This window comes from Physeter macrocephalus, chromosome 8 (assembly GCF_002837175.3).
Source record: "Physeter macrocephalus isolate SW-GA chromosome 8, ASM283717v5, whole genome shotgun sequence".
Classification (NCBI taxonomy): domain Eukaryota; kingdom Metazoa; phylum Chordata; class Mammalia; order Artiodactyla; family Physeteridae; genus Physeter; species Physeter macrocephalus.
In genome coordinates, this window is record NC_041221.1 from 97864730 (window position 1) to 97881102 (window position 16373).

The 16373-nt window shown below is 32.9% G+C and overlaps 1 protein-coding gene across 3 annotated transcripts in view; it reads right to left on the bottom strand.

The window, feature by feature from the left end:
- CHD1 (chromodomain helicase DNA binding protein 1) overlaps positions 1–16373 on the bottom strand; it is a 78530-nt gene that overhangs the window by 25232 nt on the left and 36925 nt on the right. For all 3 annotated transcript variants that reach the window (XM_028493101.2, XM_055086698.1, XM_024129700.3), the window contains exons 11-23: positions 15151–15278; positions 14253–14469; positions 13508–13597; positions 12431–12621; positions 11527–11715; positions 10048–10210; positions 9031–9183; positions 7247–7318; positions 6645–6794; positions 3889–4037; positions 3417–3513; positions 3202–3297; positions 1322–1498 (exon numbers count right to left, since the gene is read on the bottom strand). In XM_028493101.2, the coding sequence (XP_028348902.1) occupies positions 1322–1498; positions 3202–3297; positions 3417–3513; positions 3889–4037; positions 6645–6794; positions 7247–7318; positions 9031–9183; positions 10048–10210; positions 11527–11715; positions 12431–12621; positions 13508–13597; positions 14253–14469; positions 15151–15278 (1872 nt within the window). The remainder of the gene's footprint in view (positions 1–1321; positions 1499–3201; positions 3298–3416; positions 3514–3888; positions 4038–6644; positions 6795–7246; positions 7319–9030; positions 9184–10047; positions 10211–11526; positions 11716–12430; positions 12622–13507; positions 13598–14252; positions 14470–15150; positions 15279–16373) is intronic.

Genomic DNA, 16373 nt, shown 5'->3' on the forward strand with positions numbered 1-16373 from the left:
GTAAAAGTTGGTAGGCTGCTCCTGCCCTAACAACAAATCTAACCTACAAAATCATAATTTTTATTACACACATCAAAATCACAAGGCAATCTAGTTAAAATATAAGGAAATAAAGCAGATTATAAGAAGAGATGGAACTTGGACACTGGCTCACTTGTGAAGAGCATGAATGACAGACATCAAGTACCCTTCAAGCAGGAAAGAGGAAAGTCAGCTAACATTTGCTAAAGACTGAGTGTGAGCTACCATCAGAGCAGAGGATCCCTGGCGCTTCTCCACAAACCTCCACCAGCTGCTCATGAGACAGACTGGAAACAGGGCTGGAGATTACAGAAAACTTTCCTTCATGGTGAAGGCCTAGGTAGGCACCTTTGAGGGGACAGGCAGAAAGCCTGGCCAGACCCTTCTTACCTACTGAACCGAGGACACAGAAGAAGACCTAATATGGTTGTAGGAAAAGAAAACGAAAACAAAAAACTAGCAGGGCAAGGATTAGGGTAGGGTGGGTTCCTCATTTCCCTCAGACTCAAAATTTAAGGAGATACCAAAAAATTCAGTAATCAGGACAAATAATCTTGTAATGCAACAGTAGTCTAAAAACAGAAGTTAATGCAAAGAGCTCTAACATTAAAGTTTTTCCTTTTGCCACAGGACCCAACATAGCTTGGCATGGCGCTGCTACCATTATTTAAAAATCTACCATTTTGTTCATTTGGGCCATAAAATAAACACCAAAAAATTTCTAAAAATTCAAATCACACAAGGTATGCTCTCTGACCATAAAAGAACTAAACTAGAAATCAATAGCAAAGATACTTGACAAATCTCCCAAATATTTGAAAATTAAACAACACCCTTCTAAAAAAACCCTATGGGTCAGAGAGGAAGTCACAAAAGATATCGGAAAATATTTTGAAATAAATGAAAATGAGAACACAACAAAAATCAGAATTTAGGAGATTCAGAAAAGGCAGTGCTTAGTGGGAAACTTGCAGCATTAAATGCTAATATTAGAAAAGGAAAGTCTTGATTTAATGATCCAAGCTTACACCTTTAGACACTTAAAGGCCTAGATGGTTTCCCCAACACTGCCAAACATTTAACGAGAAAATAATAACCTATCCTACACAAACTCTCCCCAAAAATAGAAGAGGAGGGAACACTTTGCAACTCATTTTATGAGACAGGCATTATTAAATCAGATGAAGTCATTACTAGGAAAAAAAAAAAAGCTAAGAATCAATATTTCTCTAAACAAAAAAGACAGTCCAGATGTAAATACTCTTAAAATACAGAAATATCTTTTAAATTAAAAAGTCACCTGTTTTGCACAGTTTCTCATTCTGGGGAGCATATAAATTTCTTCAAGTTCCTTTTGTCTTTCTTCCTCTTCTAATCGTCTTCGTTGATCTTCAGGAATGATTTCTTCCCAATTCTTTGAATTTCTTTCAGGTTCCAACTCAATGTCATCCTCATCCATATTTGAAAAGTTGGCAACCTGATAAATTCCAGAATTTAGCAGAATAAGATTAAAGAACTCATCCTTAAATTATATTTTTCTTTTTTAGCGGGAAGGAAGAGGCATACCAGAATAAGATAATATAACTTAAATAGCCTCAGGATAATGAATATGACTATGCGTTAAACGAAATATGACTGCTAAGTTTCTTTCTTCAGGAGGTCAAAGTAGATCAAACCAAATGACTTCTAAGAATTCTCTTCCAGGAATGATTCTCTTTTGCCTTGCTTAGCAACAAAATTATTACTAATAACAGAACTAGAGGAAGTTAACAGAGTAACAACAAAGTAATTTATAGAGTAATATGCTAAATCACCTTCTGCAGAAATTACCATGCCAGTCCATTAACTACAAAGTGCTATAGAACAACCCAAAATTCTTATTTTTATGATCATAAACGAAGTACCTAAAGAGCTAATGACAAGACACAAGGAGCTCTGAGGCCATAGATAAATTTATTTAGGTTCCCTAAGCCCTAGTTTATTCAACTCTGAAAACAGGGGGCTAGTAAGAGCTCACTAACTTTTGTGAAGATTAAGTAAGATAATGCATTTAAAGAACTGTGCAGAGTCTGGTACACAGAAAGCACTCATTAAAGCTAACTGCCAATACTAGTACATTAAAGCTTACATATAACTGAAAAGACAAGAAAACTATGCTCATGCTATACAAGGAATGGGGCTGAAAAAATAGTGCTTATTCTCTAATGTATGCTATCTAAATGTTGATGATAGACTTAAAGCCAGCTGTGTATGAGTAGCAACTCACTGGTATAAACATAATCTGTATTTATTCAAGTTAACTTATCAGTGACTTTTTCAAATTGCCAATTAGTCAAATTAAAAGCAAACAGTATAACAATGTTTAAAAAAACAAAAGTTCATTAGACAATACCCAGAGTGAGTGCCAGTTCCAGAAAACTTTACCTCTCACCAGGATTACTGAAATAGTCTTCTAACTTTTCTTCCTGCTTCAATTCTTGCCCACTACAGTAAAACCTCTGCACTGCAGCTGGAATGATCCTCTGCACTGCAGTCAGGGTGATCCATTAAAATTGCAAAAGTTTCTATTTACTGCTGTGTCTGTGTGTGGCACATTGCAGGTACACAATAAATATGTGTGAAATGAATGAATGATATTAATTGACTCTTAAAAACCTCAGGTTGTAGGAAATGGCTAGGATATAGAAGAACCTGCTTCTTTATGCTAAACAACTGGCACACACTTTATGAGGCTGGTTGACTTTAGGACTCCTTGCAACCTTTTAGCCCTCACCTAACCAGGGGTATTTGTCAGTGTTACTGCTTACTTTGCTTACTTTGTCTGATTGATTTGAGTCAAACTTGAAAACTTGAGTTTTCTTAGTTGTGATAATGCTTAAACTAATCTGATGTAAAAACTGCTCCAATAAAGATTAGCTAATGTCTTCAGTCATGAAAATGTAACTGTTCATAAATGATTTGGTCCCTTTCAAATCAGGTCACTACTGGTTTGTCAGAATAAGAAAGAAAAATTTTTATACACCATAGCAAATTTTAAGACAAAGATGTTTTTAACATTTTTTTAGATTATCATGCTGATCCTGCTTAAAGAAAGAAAAGATGAATAAAACACTAAATGACAAAAAAAAAATCCCTTATCAATTTATATAATTATAAAGAAAAATGTAAAAAGAAAACTACCTTGAACTGAGAAAGTAATTCATCTCCTACAGTTAAAGGTCCTGGTTCATTTTCATGAGTTTCAGCCCTCTTCAAGATTTCATCTATATCCATTTCCTAAAATAAGAAAGAAATCTTTATTTTAAATATGCTTTATGTTTTAAAATAAATATACTTTACATTTATAGCTTAAAAAATGACACATTTTGAGACAAGTTTGTTTTTGTTTGTTTTACCTGGGGCTCTTGTTCTTCTCCCTCGGGCTCCTTAAAAAGTTCCTCAGCACCAAACTTTAAAATGGCTGATAACTCTTCTTTATTGAAAGGAGTAGAACTAAAATCAGGAAAAACAAAAATACTTAACACTAACAGTCACAAATTTAACATTTACATAGCACTTCTATGAATTATTGACAAAGTCACCTTTACAACAGTTAATATGACATAGATAAGTGAAGCATTACTAGTATACTTATTTTAAAACTAAAGAACTTGAAGCTTAGGGTTTTCCCCCAAGATTACAAAATTAGAGAGGTGAAATGATGTACTGAATGTATGCCACTGACTAGAAATTAGCTCAGTGCTTTAAAAAAATAAAATAACAACACTAAATATAGTACTTCAATGACCTGTTTACACTATGTAACATTTAAGGAAAATGAGTATAGTATGATTCTAAAAGGACTTTTTTTTTAAGTAAAGTAACTACCTTGAGGGAGCAGAACCTGTGTGTAATACTGTCTTCCCAGTTGTGTCCATTCTTTGAATCACAAGATGATCTAAAACCATCTTCTTTTTGGCCCTTTCAAGAATATCCTCTTCAACTGATCCCTTTGTAACTAGACGATAAATGTTCACCTGTAAAGATACACATGATGAAACTTAAAGCGCAGTAAAAAGGATTCATTTTGCTAATGTTAAATGCCCAAATATTGGTACACAGACTGATGTTCATCCGACGTGAAATTTTCACTGGTCAAAAGCAATATGAAAATTTAAAAATATAAAACTAAGTTTCTTCAATTTAAAGACTGAGAGTATGTCTTTCCTTCTTACATTTTGGTTAACAGACTTTATTTACTTCTTTTTCTTTTTTTAAAGGAATGACAGTAATTTTAAAATTATCTTTTAGCTGGGAAGGAGGGGGAACGGTAATAAACTTATGACAACCTTATTATACCAGTTCCCTTAATTCTGATTAATGTTTCATCATTCCAATAATCCAAAATTCCACAAATCACTTGCCAAGTTAATAATGAAGCCCTGCCATTAAAAAACAAAAAGTTTTCCAAAATAGACAAAAATTGATGTGTAGTAATTCTGCCCTACTTCTCAAGGTCAGTGGTTCTATATCAAACAATACCACCATACAGGGATATTTTGAAAATTTATGGAAACATTTTTAGTTTTCAGTAATTAGGTGGGCTTACCAGCATTTAGAGCACAGGGACCTGGGATACCAGGCATTCTTAATTAAACTGGACATTTTGGCTCAATGAAAAATTATCCTGTGCTTTTTGAGTCTTCCAAATGATTTTTAAAAACTGTTCTAAATTATCATGAGTCTAAATTATAACTATTTTAATATAAGCATGAAGCGTTTTTACAAAGTTACAATACACACTAATTTTTTCAGGATTGGAACTACTGTGTAAATCAGTAGATAACTGGATATTATATTATTTGATCTTTATCAAAAGTTATTTCTAAACATTTATAGTATTGGGTCACCAATAAAACTCATCTATATTAGTAACCTACAACTACTCACTTTGTAGTTGCTGCATGCAAATATTTAAAAGGAGATCTTAGACTCCTTTGATCAGATTTAGAACCAACTACTACTAAAATAGCAAGTACATGAAGCAAAGGAATCTTATATGTCACCATTAATGAAATAATAAAGAATTTATCTCATTAATAATAAAAATATATTTCATATATACACCTATGTTTAAAAATTTTTGTTAACACAATGGTAAGAAATCTGTATTGCATTATTTTGTGATCTTATTTAGGTATTCATCCCAGAGTTCTACCACACAGCTTTCTACAGTATCTTGTCTTACTGGTTCTTTTCCTAATATGTATCCTCTATTTTCTATCCTGTATTAGAAAATGTGGTAGCCAAGGTCTTTAAGTAGTATAAGTGGAATGTTTAGTCTAGCCATGTGTTGAGGATTTCAATATCGTAGGTATCTGCTCAGTGCAATTAATCACTTTTCTCCATCTCATTCATAATACAGGAATATGCTGTCTTTTCACATATACATTAGGCCCAGCTCACCTGTGAGAATAACCTATTTCCTGACTTTCTCATCTTTGACAGTCTATAATTTGTCTTGGCATGTTGTTATCCCTACTTCAAGTTTCCCTCTCTTTTATAAGAATTATCTGAGTAAAACATTTTTTTAGTTTTATATTATGGATTTATTTTTCAGTAGAAAATATGAATGTTTAAAAAGTAAATAAAATGTGCCTTTTTGTGCTACTTGCTCATATCTCCTGCTTTGAAGAAGTTTGAGAACACTACTCTATATGGAGGTAAATGAATTAAAATGACAAGGACCAAGACATCAAAAGGATGACAGATGGTTTTTCTCAAGGGCTATTACAACTGTGCCAGACAGTTGTACAAAACTTATGAGAATGGCTTTTTTGCATAGAGAATCTTGTGGGCACATGGATAAAACACAGCCTAACAAAAAGGAAGCAATGTACTAAGCAAAACTCTTTCAATTGTTAAAATAAGTATATGAAGACATTTTAAAGTTTATATACTGAATGAAGAACATTGTATTCTATAGTTGTAAACAGAATTATGATCAAAAGAGAGTGCATGATCTTATTTAGGCATAGTTTTCTCAGTTCTGTCAGAATTTACAGGTGATTCTGGTAAATTTGAGTTCCTCAGTACCCTATGTGTTCAATAGCAATATGACTGTTCCAACAATCTTACCAGAAGGATAAACCAAAATCACTTCTAAACAATGATCATAAAAAAGATTCTACAAGAGTAAGTAAACACAGGGCTTCCCTGGTGGTGCGAGAATCCACCTGCCACTGCAGGGGAAATGGGTTCAATCGCTGGTCCGGGAAGATCCCACATGCCACGGAGCAACTAAGCCTGTGCGCCACAACTACCGAGCCTGTGCTCTAGAGCCTGCGAGCCACAACTACTGAAGCCTGTGTGCCTAAAGCCTGTGCTCCACAGCAAGAGTAGCCCCCGCTTGTCGCAACTAGAGAAAGCCTGCGTGCAGCAACGAAGATCCAACACAGACAAAAGTAAATAAATAAAATAAATAAATTTATTTTTTAAAAACTTAAAAAAAAATAAAAGAGTAAAATAAGGAGAATAAAAAAATACCTGTTTACAGACAAAAGTAAATAAATAAAATAAATAAATTTATTTTCTAAAAACTTAAAAAAAAATAAAAGAGTAAAATAAGGAGAATAAAAAAATACCTGTTTCTTTTGCCCAATTCGATGAGCTCTAGCCTGTGCCTGAAGATCATTTTGTGGATTCCAATCAGAATCAAATATAACAACAGTGTCAGCTGAGGCTAAGTTAATTCCTAAACCTCCAGCTCTTGTGGAAAGCAAAAAGCAGAAATCCTGTAAGGAATTACAAATAGGCACAATTTTAAATTTTTCTAAACTGGGACTGTGCATAATCAATGTGAGAATTTTACAACTGAATTTCTGAATTTAAAAAGTATTTCACCAATAAAACTGAAAGGTAGTTTTAAAAATTGCTAATAAAATATATAAACATCTAGCAAAACCAATCAACAAGACTCCAAAATACAAATATATATATGGGAATAATAAACAATTCAAAAAGAATTCTAAATCAAAGTGGGCTAATTATTTTGAAGCAAATCTAACTGTCCTATTGTAATAGTATTGATACGAAAGGGTAAAATTCCTCAGATTTAACACAGAATACTGATTTAAAAACCTCACGTGCAAATCGAAACTGGCTACCACCAATAAAAAACTACAAGTTATGTATGACTAAAATAATGACTAAAACAATTTATTTACAATTTTGAAAGCATTCATACCTCTGATCCTTCAGCATTAAAATGATCTAGAGCTTGTTTCCTCAGCTCCCCTTTTATTGATCCATCTAATCTCTGGAATAAAACATTAAAATACTGCATTGTAACAGAATCAAAACTTTAAAAAGGAATTAAAATCAATTATGAAATTAAGTATGAAAATGCAGCATCGCTTTTGCTAACACTAGAAGGTACTTATAGGTAGGAAAGCAACGCCCAGGAATTCTGTCTCCAGAATCTGTGCTCTTAACCACTGGAACTGCTTTCGCTAAGAGTAAATAATAGCACTGGCTGTCATTTTACCTGAGACCCACCGTAAGAATACATTTTACATGTGAATGAAGTATACAGCTATATGCCCAAAGCAAGTTTCATGACACAATGTACTGTGATATACCCTCATTATTTTATGATTTAAAAAAAAAAAGAAAGTTGGTACAACCCATTAAACTGATTTCCAGATCCATTAATGGGTTACAGCCCACAGTTTAAAAAACACTGAGTCCAGTGTGGTCATGGACCAACAAATTGATGTCGCCTGAGAACTTAGAAATGCAAATTACTGAGACCCATTTCAGATATACTGAATCAAAAACTGTGAGAGAGGGATCCAGCAAAAGCCCTCTGTTTTAAAGTATGAGAATCACTGACTTGGGGCACCATGGGCTCTAGATGAATAGCCCACATTTGAGTATACTGAGTATTCATGGGTGCCTTGGGCAAGTAATTTGCCTTTTTCTCCTTGTAAGTTTCCTTCTCAGTAAATGGACATAGGAAGTAGTGTACTTCCTTCATACAGAGGATTCAGTTAGAGAACATAGTAAAACACTTAGCACAGTGTCTGACATATTGAGTGTTTACTAAATATTACCTAAACAAGAATGTCCAAAATCAAAAAAGTTTATAAAGTATTGTTTCTTTTTCACTAAAATTTACAATTAGTAAAACCTTTCATTTTTCCTACTTTTTCCCCTAAATGACTACATGTATCTCAATCAAGTTTATATCACCCAACACCTGCTCTTCATAGCACTTACTAGAGTCGTAACATTACATTTATTTGTAATTACCTACTTAATGGCTATCTCCCACACCAGATTGTAAGCTCCAACAGAGCAGGGACTATGTGTATTGAGGTTCATCATTATAATTCTACTTCTATTTTACTGCCTGTACTAAATATATGTCATTTATTAGCTGTATATGCTGAGTGTTTGCTGTGTTCCAGGTACTGTTCATAAAATTGCTCTAAGGATTAAATAAATTAGATGTAAAGTGCTAAGACTGACTCTAATATTAAACACTCATTCATATTAGCTGTAATTATACTGAATGAATTTCAAAATAAATATTGAATAGATGGAATATAAGCCCATTTTGGTCTTTGGTATATTTTCTAAAGTCATGTAAGTTTTACTCAGCAAACTATGCATTAGAATAACTATGAGCTCATAATCTTCAGAATCTCCAACAGTCCTGGCAACATTCACAAGAACTGCTCTCTCTTGTCCTTCCTAAGACTAAAGCCTAATACATAAGGCTGCCCCTTAGGATTTGAACACAGGAGAGGAATACAAACTTAAAAGAAAGTCTGTTTTGCTATAAGGACAAGAAGAAAAAAAAAAAGAATGACAAAAATTTTTTTAACATCTATTTTCTTGAAAAGAGTATGATTTATATAAAATCTATTCTTCATTTACGAAAGAATTTCAAAGGTAATTTTGTAGAACACGCCCAGGAATTAGATGAAATTTAAATCAACAAAAAAGACAAAATGAAATGCTTACTTGAAAGGGGAATTGACGATACTTCAAATATTCTGCAAGTATATCTAACATCCGCACCATTTGAGAAAAAATAAGAACTCTATTGCCTCGCTCTCTTAGGCGAATTAACAGTTTGTCAAGAAGAATTAATTTTCCGCTACTACGGATTAAGTGCTATAAAGAAACAATAAATTACAACTGTTATGACACGTTAAAAGAACTACATCAAATTAAACAAATGCCCCACAACACCTGTTTCTTTAATTATTTTAAATTGAGATTTTAAATTTTCATAATGTTGGAAATAGTTTATTTCAGTTTTTGAAATTTTCTAGAAGCTTTATCAATTTGCTCTATGACTTAAGCTAAATTTTCCTTGTCATTTAGCACCTACGTTTTTGCTGTATTTTCTGGAGACAAAAAAACAAAAGCACTGTTTCACTCTATTTGCCAGTTATTACACCATTTCTCCAAAAATCTTAGCTGAAAAACAATACACTGAAAGAAGCAACAACTAAGTAATCAAAGGTCTTGAAAGAGTGCGAAAATGTATTCTAATTTATATGTATAAGTCACTGATAGCACTTCAAAGCACTACTATGACTGGATGACAATTGTGCCTTCTTCACACTCTTCATTTGTCTTCCAGAAGTGATAGGAAAGGTAAGATCTAAGGTCCAGATGCCCTTCTTAAGACTACCATTTGCCATGTCACGAATTCAGCACAATCACTATTAGTGAATTTTTTCCACAATTAAAAATACACTAAGGGATTTTTGCTGGATAAAGTGCGACAGCCCATGGTTAGAGAGATCTGTTTTTAGAAAAATGATCAAAATGATTAAATGGATAAATTATAATTTTAAAATCTTTTTATAAAGACTAAAAAATAAGCAGCACCATTATTTAAATATATCATTAACCAAAGAGAACTTCTAGCCAATATATTAAAACATTGTGCCACTTTCAGTTAAAACTGAAATAAACCTTTCTAGAATTTTGCTTTACCACTAAGTAATAAAATTTTTAAATTCTTACTTGTAAGGCCTCCTGTTTATTATAGAATTCATTATTATCTGGTGGTTTAATGAGGTAGCAATGGTTACAACATTTCTTTAGCTCCATCATAATATTCAAAAAGCCTGAGGTACTGCCCTTGGAACCTTTGCTGAGGGCTTTGTAATTCCTAGTTAATATCCATCTGTTTAGAAAAAATGATTATGAAAATGATGTAGCAGAACAATTATCAGGATGAATTTTAAAACCATAAAAAATCAATTAAGTTCCAAAGCAAAACTGCACCATTAAGAAGTTCAACTGCATATACAATGGACCAAACTTTGTTCACAAGACTAATGAACCTCATTCATAAGACTCATGAGAACACATAACTTGTTATCCGAACCATTAACTATACAAAGTAAAGGCTTAACATAACACAGTGAATATAGTGTATTAATCCCTTACCCCAAAAATTTATTTTTAAAATGGTCAGCTGTATTATCTATCTTAACCCTCCTACAAATTTCACTACACTGGGCACCTAATACCTCATGAGGATATCTGGTTTAGCCCCATTGCCTTCTCTAAATTACAGTTACACAATACACATGCAACTTAGAGAAAAACTGTAAGTGGTTATTTTATTACTGCAACTTATACATAGCATTTCCTCTCACCATGACTAACTTGACTAACACCTTTTATTTTCTTCCCTTTTACAAAGTTAGTCTTCAAAGGGACTTGAAACAATTACATCTGATTTGCCTCAAAATGACAGAAAACAGGGGAAGTGGGGGTGGCTAGAGATAAGACTGGCTATGAGCTGAAAACCAAGCTGAGTGATGGAGTTTAAAATATTACCCTATTTTGCATATGTTTGAAATTTTCCATAATAAAAATGTAAAATTTATATATATAATAAATGTATTTTTTAAGTGGATGACACAGATTTGTCATAAAATACGTTTCTGAGAATTCAAATGCATGTAGCAGTGCATTTTATGCAATTAAATGTTTAAACAGATATTAGGACAGATATTTCTTTTTGATTCTTTGAAGTGTTACTATATAGATCCAACATACATAACTTATACAAAATATGATTATTAACATTCTTCGAAAGGCAGGGGAGGCCTAAAATTTTGTTCTAAGTTTGTTTTTCTGGCTTCTACTTCTGTCAATTATATAGTCATCATAATTACATAATAATGCCTTGGTATCATGGCAATCCTAATACTTAAAAAGAAATCCTCCATAATGTAACAGTATGAAATAGAGAAAAACAATTAATGATGTGTTATAAGATGAATTATTTAGTCTTATATCACCCGTGATCTTGGACATGCCATTAAATCTCTCTGCCTCAATCAATATGCCATAGAATAAACCCATTCTAAAATTCAAGAATTGTTACTGCTCTAAGACCTAAATGGAGCTGGGGGGCACCTGGATGAGACAAGGACAGGGGTTATATACAATTAAATGTTCAGAACATGTGCTCTGTTTACAGCTTACTTGTAGTATTGTTTCTGTAAAGCACTCATTTCCATTCTTAAAATCTGCTCAACCTTGGCAGGAAGAGATTTTTCCACATCTTTTTTAACCCTGCGTAACAGAAATGGCTCAAGCTCCTTGTGGAGGCTTGCATAACCATATTCTCTGCCTTTGCCATGTTCTTCTTCAAAATCTTCCCAGGAAGAAAACCTTAAAAATTTAAGCAAACGGAAGAATCACTAAAATAAGTCAAATTGCATTTGAGATTTTTCAGGATAGTCAGATGTAAACGAAGTACAGATTTTTAGAAAAAAAAATTAGCTAAAATTAATCACTTCTAATAACTATCCTTCCAAGAAATCTACTGTATATCTATATAGAGGTAAAATATAAGGAGTTGTTTTATAAATAATTTTTGACTTTGCTTGAGTTAAATAAAGATGAAGTATTTTCAAATACGGGAGTAATTATCACTAAAATATTTCTCAAAGAAAGTTCTGAATCTATTCAAAGAAAATATGTATGTGAACTTGGACGAGTTATTTATCCTTATTTAGTCTGGTTTCCTCATTTAGAAAATGGAATTTTCTAAGAGCACCTTGTTACTGTTGTTACTGCTACTGTTAAGTACTAAGAATGATACTATTTCCATTTTTTAAGCAAGGTATATTTTGAACCCAGGCAAAATCAACTGTTGTAATTTATTATACGTGGCTCAAGCTTATTTACAAAATTGAAAAATTAAAGTATTATTTCAAACATGAAATATTCCATCCATTTCCATTTCTTTTCTTCTTAATAATCCCTGGTCCAATGTTTGGGACAATAAAACCTCCTTCTGACCTTATTACCTACACGAATTATTTTCCTGCTAAACTTAGCACACAAAACTAACACTAACATTGTATATCTCAATTTATCTTACTTTTCTGGCATAATGAAATGTAGCAAAGACCAGAGCTCTTTGAGGGAGTTTTGCAGAGGAGTTCCAGTGATAAGGAGACGGTGATTGGACTTAAAATCTATTAAAGTTTTATACAGAAGAGAATCATCATTCTTTAATCGATGTGCTTCGTCTACACCTATAAATGCCCAATTTAGACCTCCAAGGAATGCCTTAAAATGAACAGAAAAACATAGTTAATATTTCGAGAGAAACATTAAAATGGGGCAAATTTAAAAACAAACCTATGTCTAATATTCAGATAAAAATTATGTATTATTCTAAGATTTATTGGAATCTTCAAATCAAGTAATTCAACATGCAAAATAAAGTTCCTTCCATGACTAACTGAGCCATTAGAAAAACAAAGTATAATATAATAAAATGAAAGTTTTTTTTACCAGCTTACATATTGAAAATAAAAACTACAGTATCATTTAAAAATTTTACAGAAGATTTTTAAGCCTAAGCCCAGTAGAAACCTCTATTAATGTTAATTTGCAGAAAATAAATTTGGAACAGTGTCTTACTCCAAGTGTAGTTATAATTTACTGTAAAATTTTTATGAATTGTATATCTTCAATATATAAACGTGGGTCTCCGACTTAAAACAGAGACAAACCTGATTCTGCTACTTAATAATTGCATGACCTTAGGCAAGTTCATTAACTTCCTTGAGACTTGACTTTTCTTCACAATAGGGACAGCAGTATATTATAAAGTAATTATGAAGAATTAAATAAGACAATAGGTATAAAGCATTTACCCAGTGGTAGCGTAATCCTGTTAAGTATCTTCCTCCTCTTTAAAGACTTCACAAATCAACAGACACTACACCAAACTAGTTTCATATTCTTTGGCTTGTGTTTACAACACTTTAAAAATGTAAAAATCATTCTTACTTCAAGGATCATAAAAAAAATAAACAGATAAGCCAGATTTGACTCACAGGCTTTAATTTGCTGACCCTTGATTTAAGTTATCTTCTCATCCTATCCACAACATATGGTAAAGGAAAAACTGATGTATACCAAAGAGAGAAACACAGATGATACACACCTTATCCTTCAATAAGATTTCATAAGTTGTTAACAGTATATTAAATTTTAACCGTTTGGTCTGGGGATGCATCCATTCATGAGTTCTTATCTATCAAGAAATTTCAAAGACAATTTTAAGACAAACAGTAAAAACAAGTATACTGTTACGTGAATATCTAAAATAAAATCCATTCAAAATACACAAAAAACTATGTCTATATGTCTAGGTAATAAAATAATTTTAACTATTCTTTATATAGTCCAACAAGCTACACTGATCTTACTTATCATAAATAAAATATAAATACTCCAGCATATCAAAACCTTCTATAAAAAAAGACACATTTTTAATATACACTTTTTACTGAAGGAAGTTCTCATTTTATGAAACACAAGTGATTTTTTTTTTTTTTTGAGGATGAAATATTATGTCTGGGGTTTGCTTCACAATAACTTGGAGAGGTACAGATGAAACAAAACTGGCAAGAGTTAAAATTGTGAAGTTGGACCTATGCACATGGAAATTTATTATACTCTTCTGTAGGCTTTCATGTATATTTGAAACTTTCAATAAGGCAGGAAAAAAATATATATAAAGTAACACTAAACCAAAAATTAATTTTTATTAAGCCAATCAAACACGTATTGAATCTTACTGTGTGGCAAGTTTAATGCTAGAAACTAAGACTTTAAAAAGACAAATCAAGATGTGTCCTCAAAGACAAGTTTGTCTAAATTTCTAAATTTGTGGCGAAACAACTTACCATGTTTCTGCTGTTGATGTCACCTAAATAAACCACAGCATTCATTTGAGAAGCCCATGTTTGAATCTCCCTTTGCCAGGAAGTGAGAGTGGAGAGTGGTACTACTAATAGAAAAGGTCCATATAATTGGTGTTCATGAAACAAATAGTTCAGAAATGAGATCGTCTGTATTGTTTTTCCAAGGCCCATTTCATCAGCAAGTATGCAACTATTTCCTCTACAAAGTTAAAAACAAAAATCATGTAGGCAATATTCAAATTTACAAGAAAACTTTTTACATAATCCATGTACAAGTTTATATGAAGTTAAATTAAGATGAATCTGATAGTATTATGTATAATATGCCACTTTTATTAACTATAAATAATATGTCAAGGCCATTATAAGAGTGTAAGAGAAGAGTTTATCATTTTAGACCAGAAGCAGCTAAAAGATTAACAGCATTACCTATAATCAGATATGTAGACAAGAACACAACCCATCTACAAGTGGTAGAGCCCAGATAAAACTACAGCTATGGTAAAGTTAAAAAAAAAAAATTGCACCTCAGTCACCTATACTGCCAAGAACAGAGTAAGGGACATAGGAGAGAGGAAAGAAAAATAGAGGCCTAAATGAATATTAGAAATAACTGGAAGAGAAATAGTCCAAGACTACTGTGAAACAGAATGTATACATATTCTGATTTCAATTTCAATAAAAACTTATTTAAATACTGCAACGATCAAAAGGTTCTTTCTTCTTAATATGTAATAAGTACTGTTTATGTAATTGGAAATTCAAAGACCTGCATATAAACACCAAAGGGTCTTATTCTTTACATTGGTAGAAATCTTTTCCAAACTCTTTATTTGTAAAATTTTTACCCTCTAAAATAGACAATTCAAAATATACTTACTTGCACCAAGAGTGAGCAAGCCAATTTAAGCCATTCAGTTGATAATCTCTTAATTCTAATCCCTCATGTCCTCCAATATAGGATGGCTGCTTCTTTAGGGCTACAAATCTTGGCCTTTGTTTTAAAACCTTTAGTAGAAATAAATGTTAATATGAAGAATTCTTAAACATAAGAAATCATATTAAAAGATGAAGATCTTTTATCTTTTACCATAAATTTTAAAATTTCATTTCAGGGCTTCCCTGGTGGCGCAGTGGCTGAGAGTCCGCCTGCCGATGCAGGGGACACGGGTTCGTGCCCCGGTCCAGGAGGATCCCACATGCCACAGAGCGGCTAGGCCTGTAAGCCATGGCCGCTGAGCCTGTGCTCCGCAACGGGAGAGGCCACAACAGTGAGAGGCCCGCGTACAGCAAAAAAAAAAAAAAAAAAAAAAAAATCATTTCAAATCATCAAGCCCAGAAATTCCATGACTCAAAATATATCTGAGGATTCAGTCAAAGAAGACTGTTTTCTATTACTGTAACAATGTACAGTAAAATATTTTGCTCTCTTTTGTGAATAAAATGATAGATAAGTAAGTTCTTACTGAAATATTTGGGTCTCACATGTTTCACAAGCAAAAGCTATGTTAAACTCATTCATTTAACCACTGCTCCAGCCCTGACCTAGAAATAAACCATAAAACTTGTTTAACTTCCCATTTGATTTCTGATTTCTAAATTACCATTATGAATTTAATTCCATCTTGTAATAAGAAAACAAATTCTAGTAGTACAGACCCAAAACTATTACTAATAGTAATTTTAAGTACAAAGATATTATATTAGGCAAGGTAGTCCTGGATACTTTCTTATGGGGACATCCCTCTTTTCCTTTCCTACCATCATGGAAAATATTCACTACTTTTTTTAAACAAATAAATAAACAAATAAATAAATAAATTTATTTATTTATGGCTGCATTGGGTCTTCATTGCTGTGTGTGGGCTTTCTCTACTTGTGGTGAGCGAGGACTACTCTTCGTTGCGGTGCACGGGCTTCTCATTGTGGTGGCTTCTCTTGTTGTGGAGCGCAGGCTCTAGACAAACAGGCTTCAGTAGTTGTGGCAGGTGGGCTCAGTAGTTGTGGCTCGCAGGCTCTAGAGCACAGGCTCGTTAGTTGTGGCGCACAGGCTTAGCTGCTCCGCGGCATGTGGGATCTTCCTGGTCCAGGGCTCGAACCCGC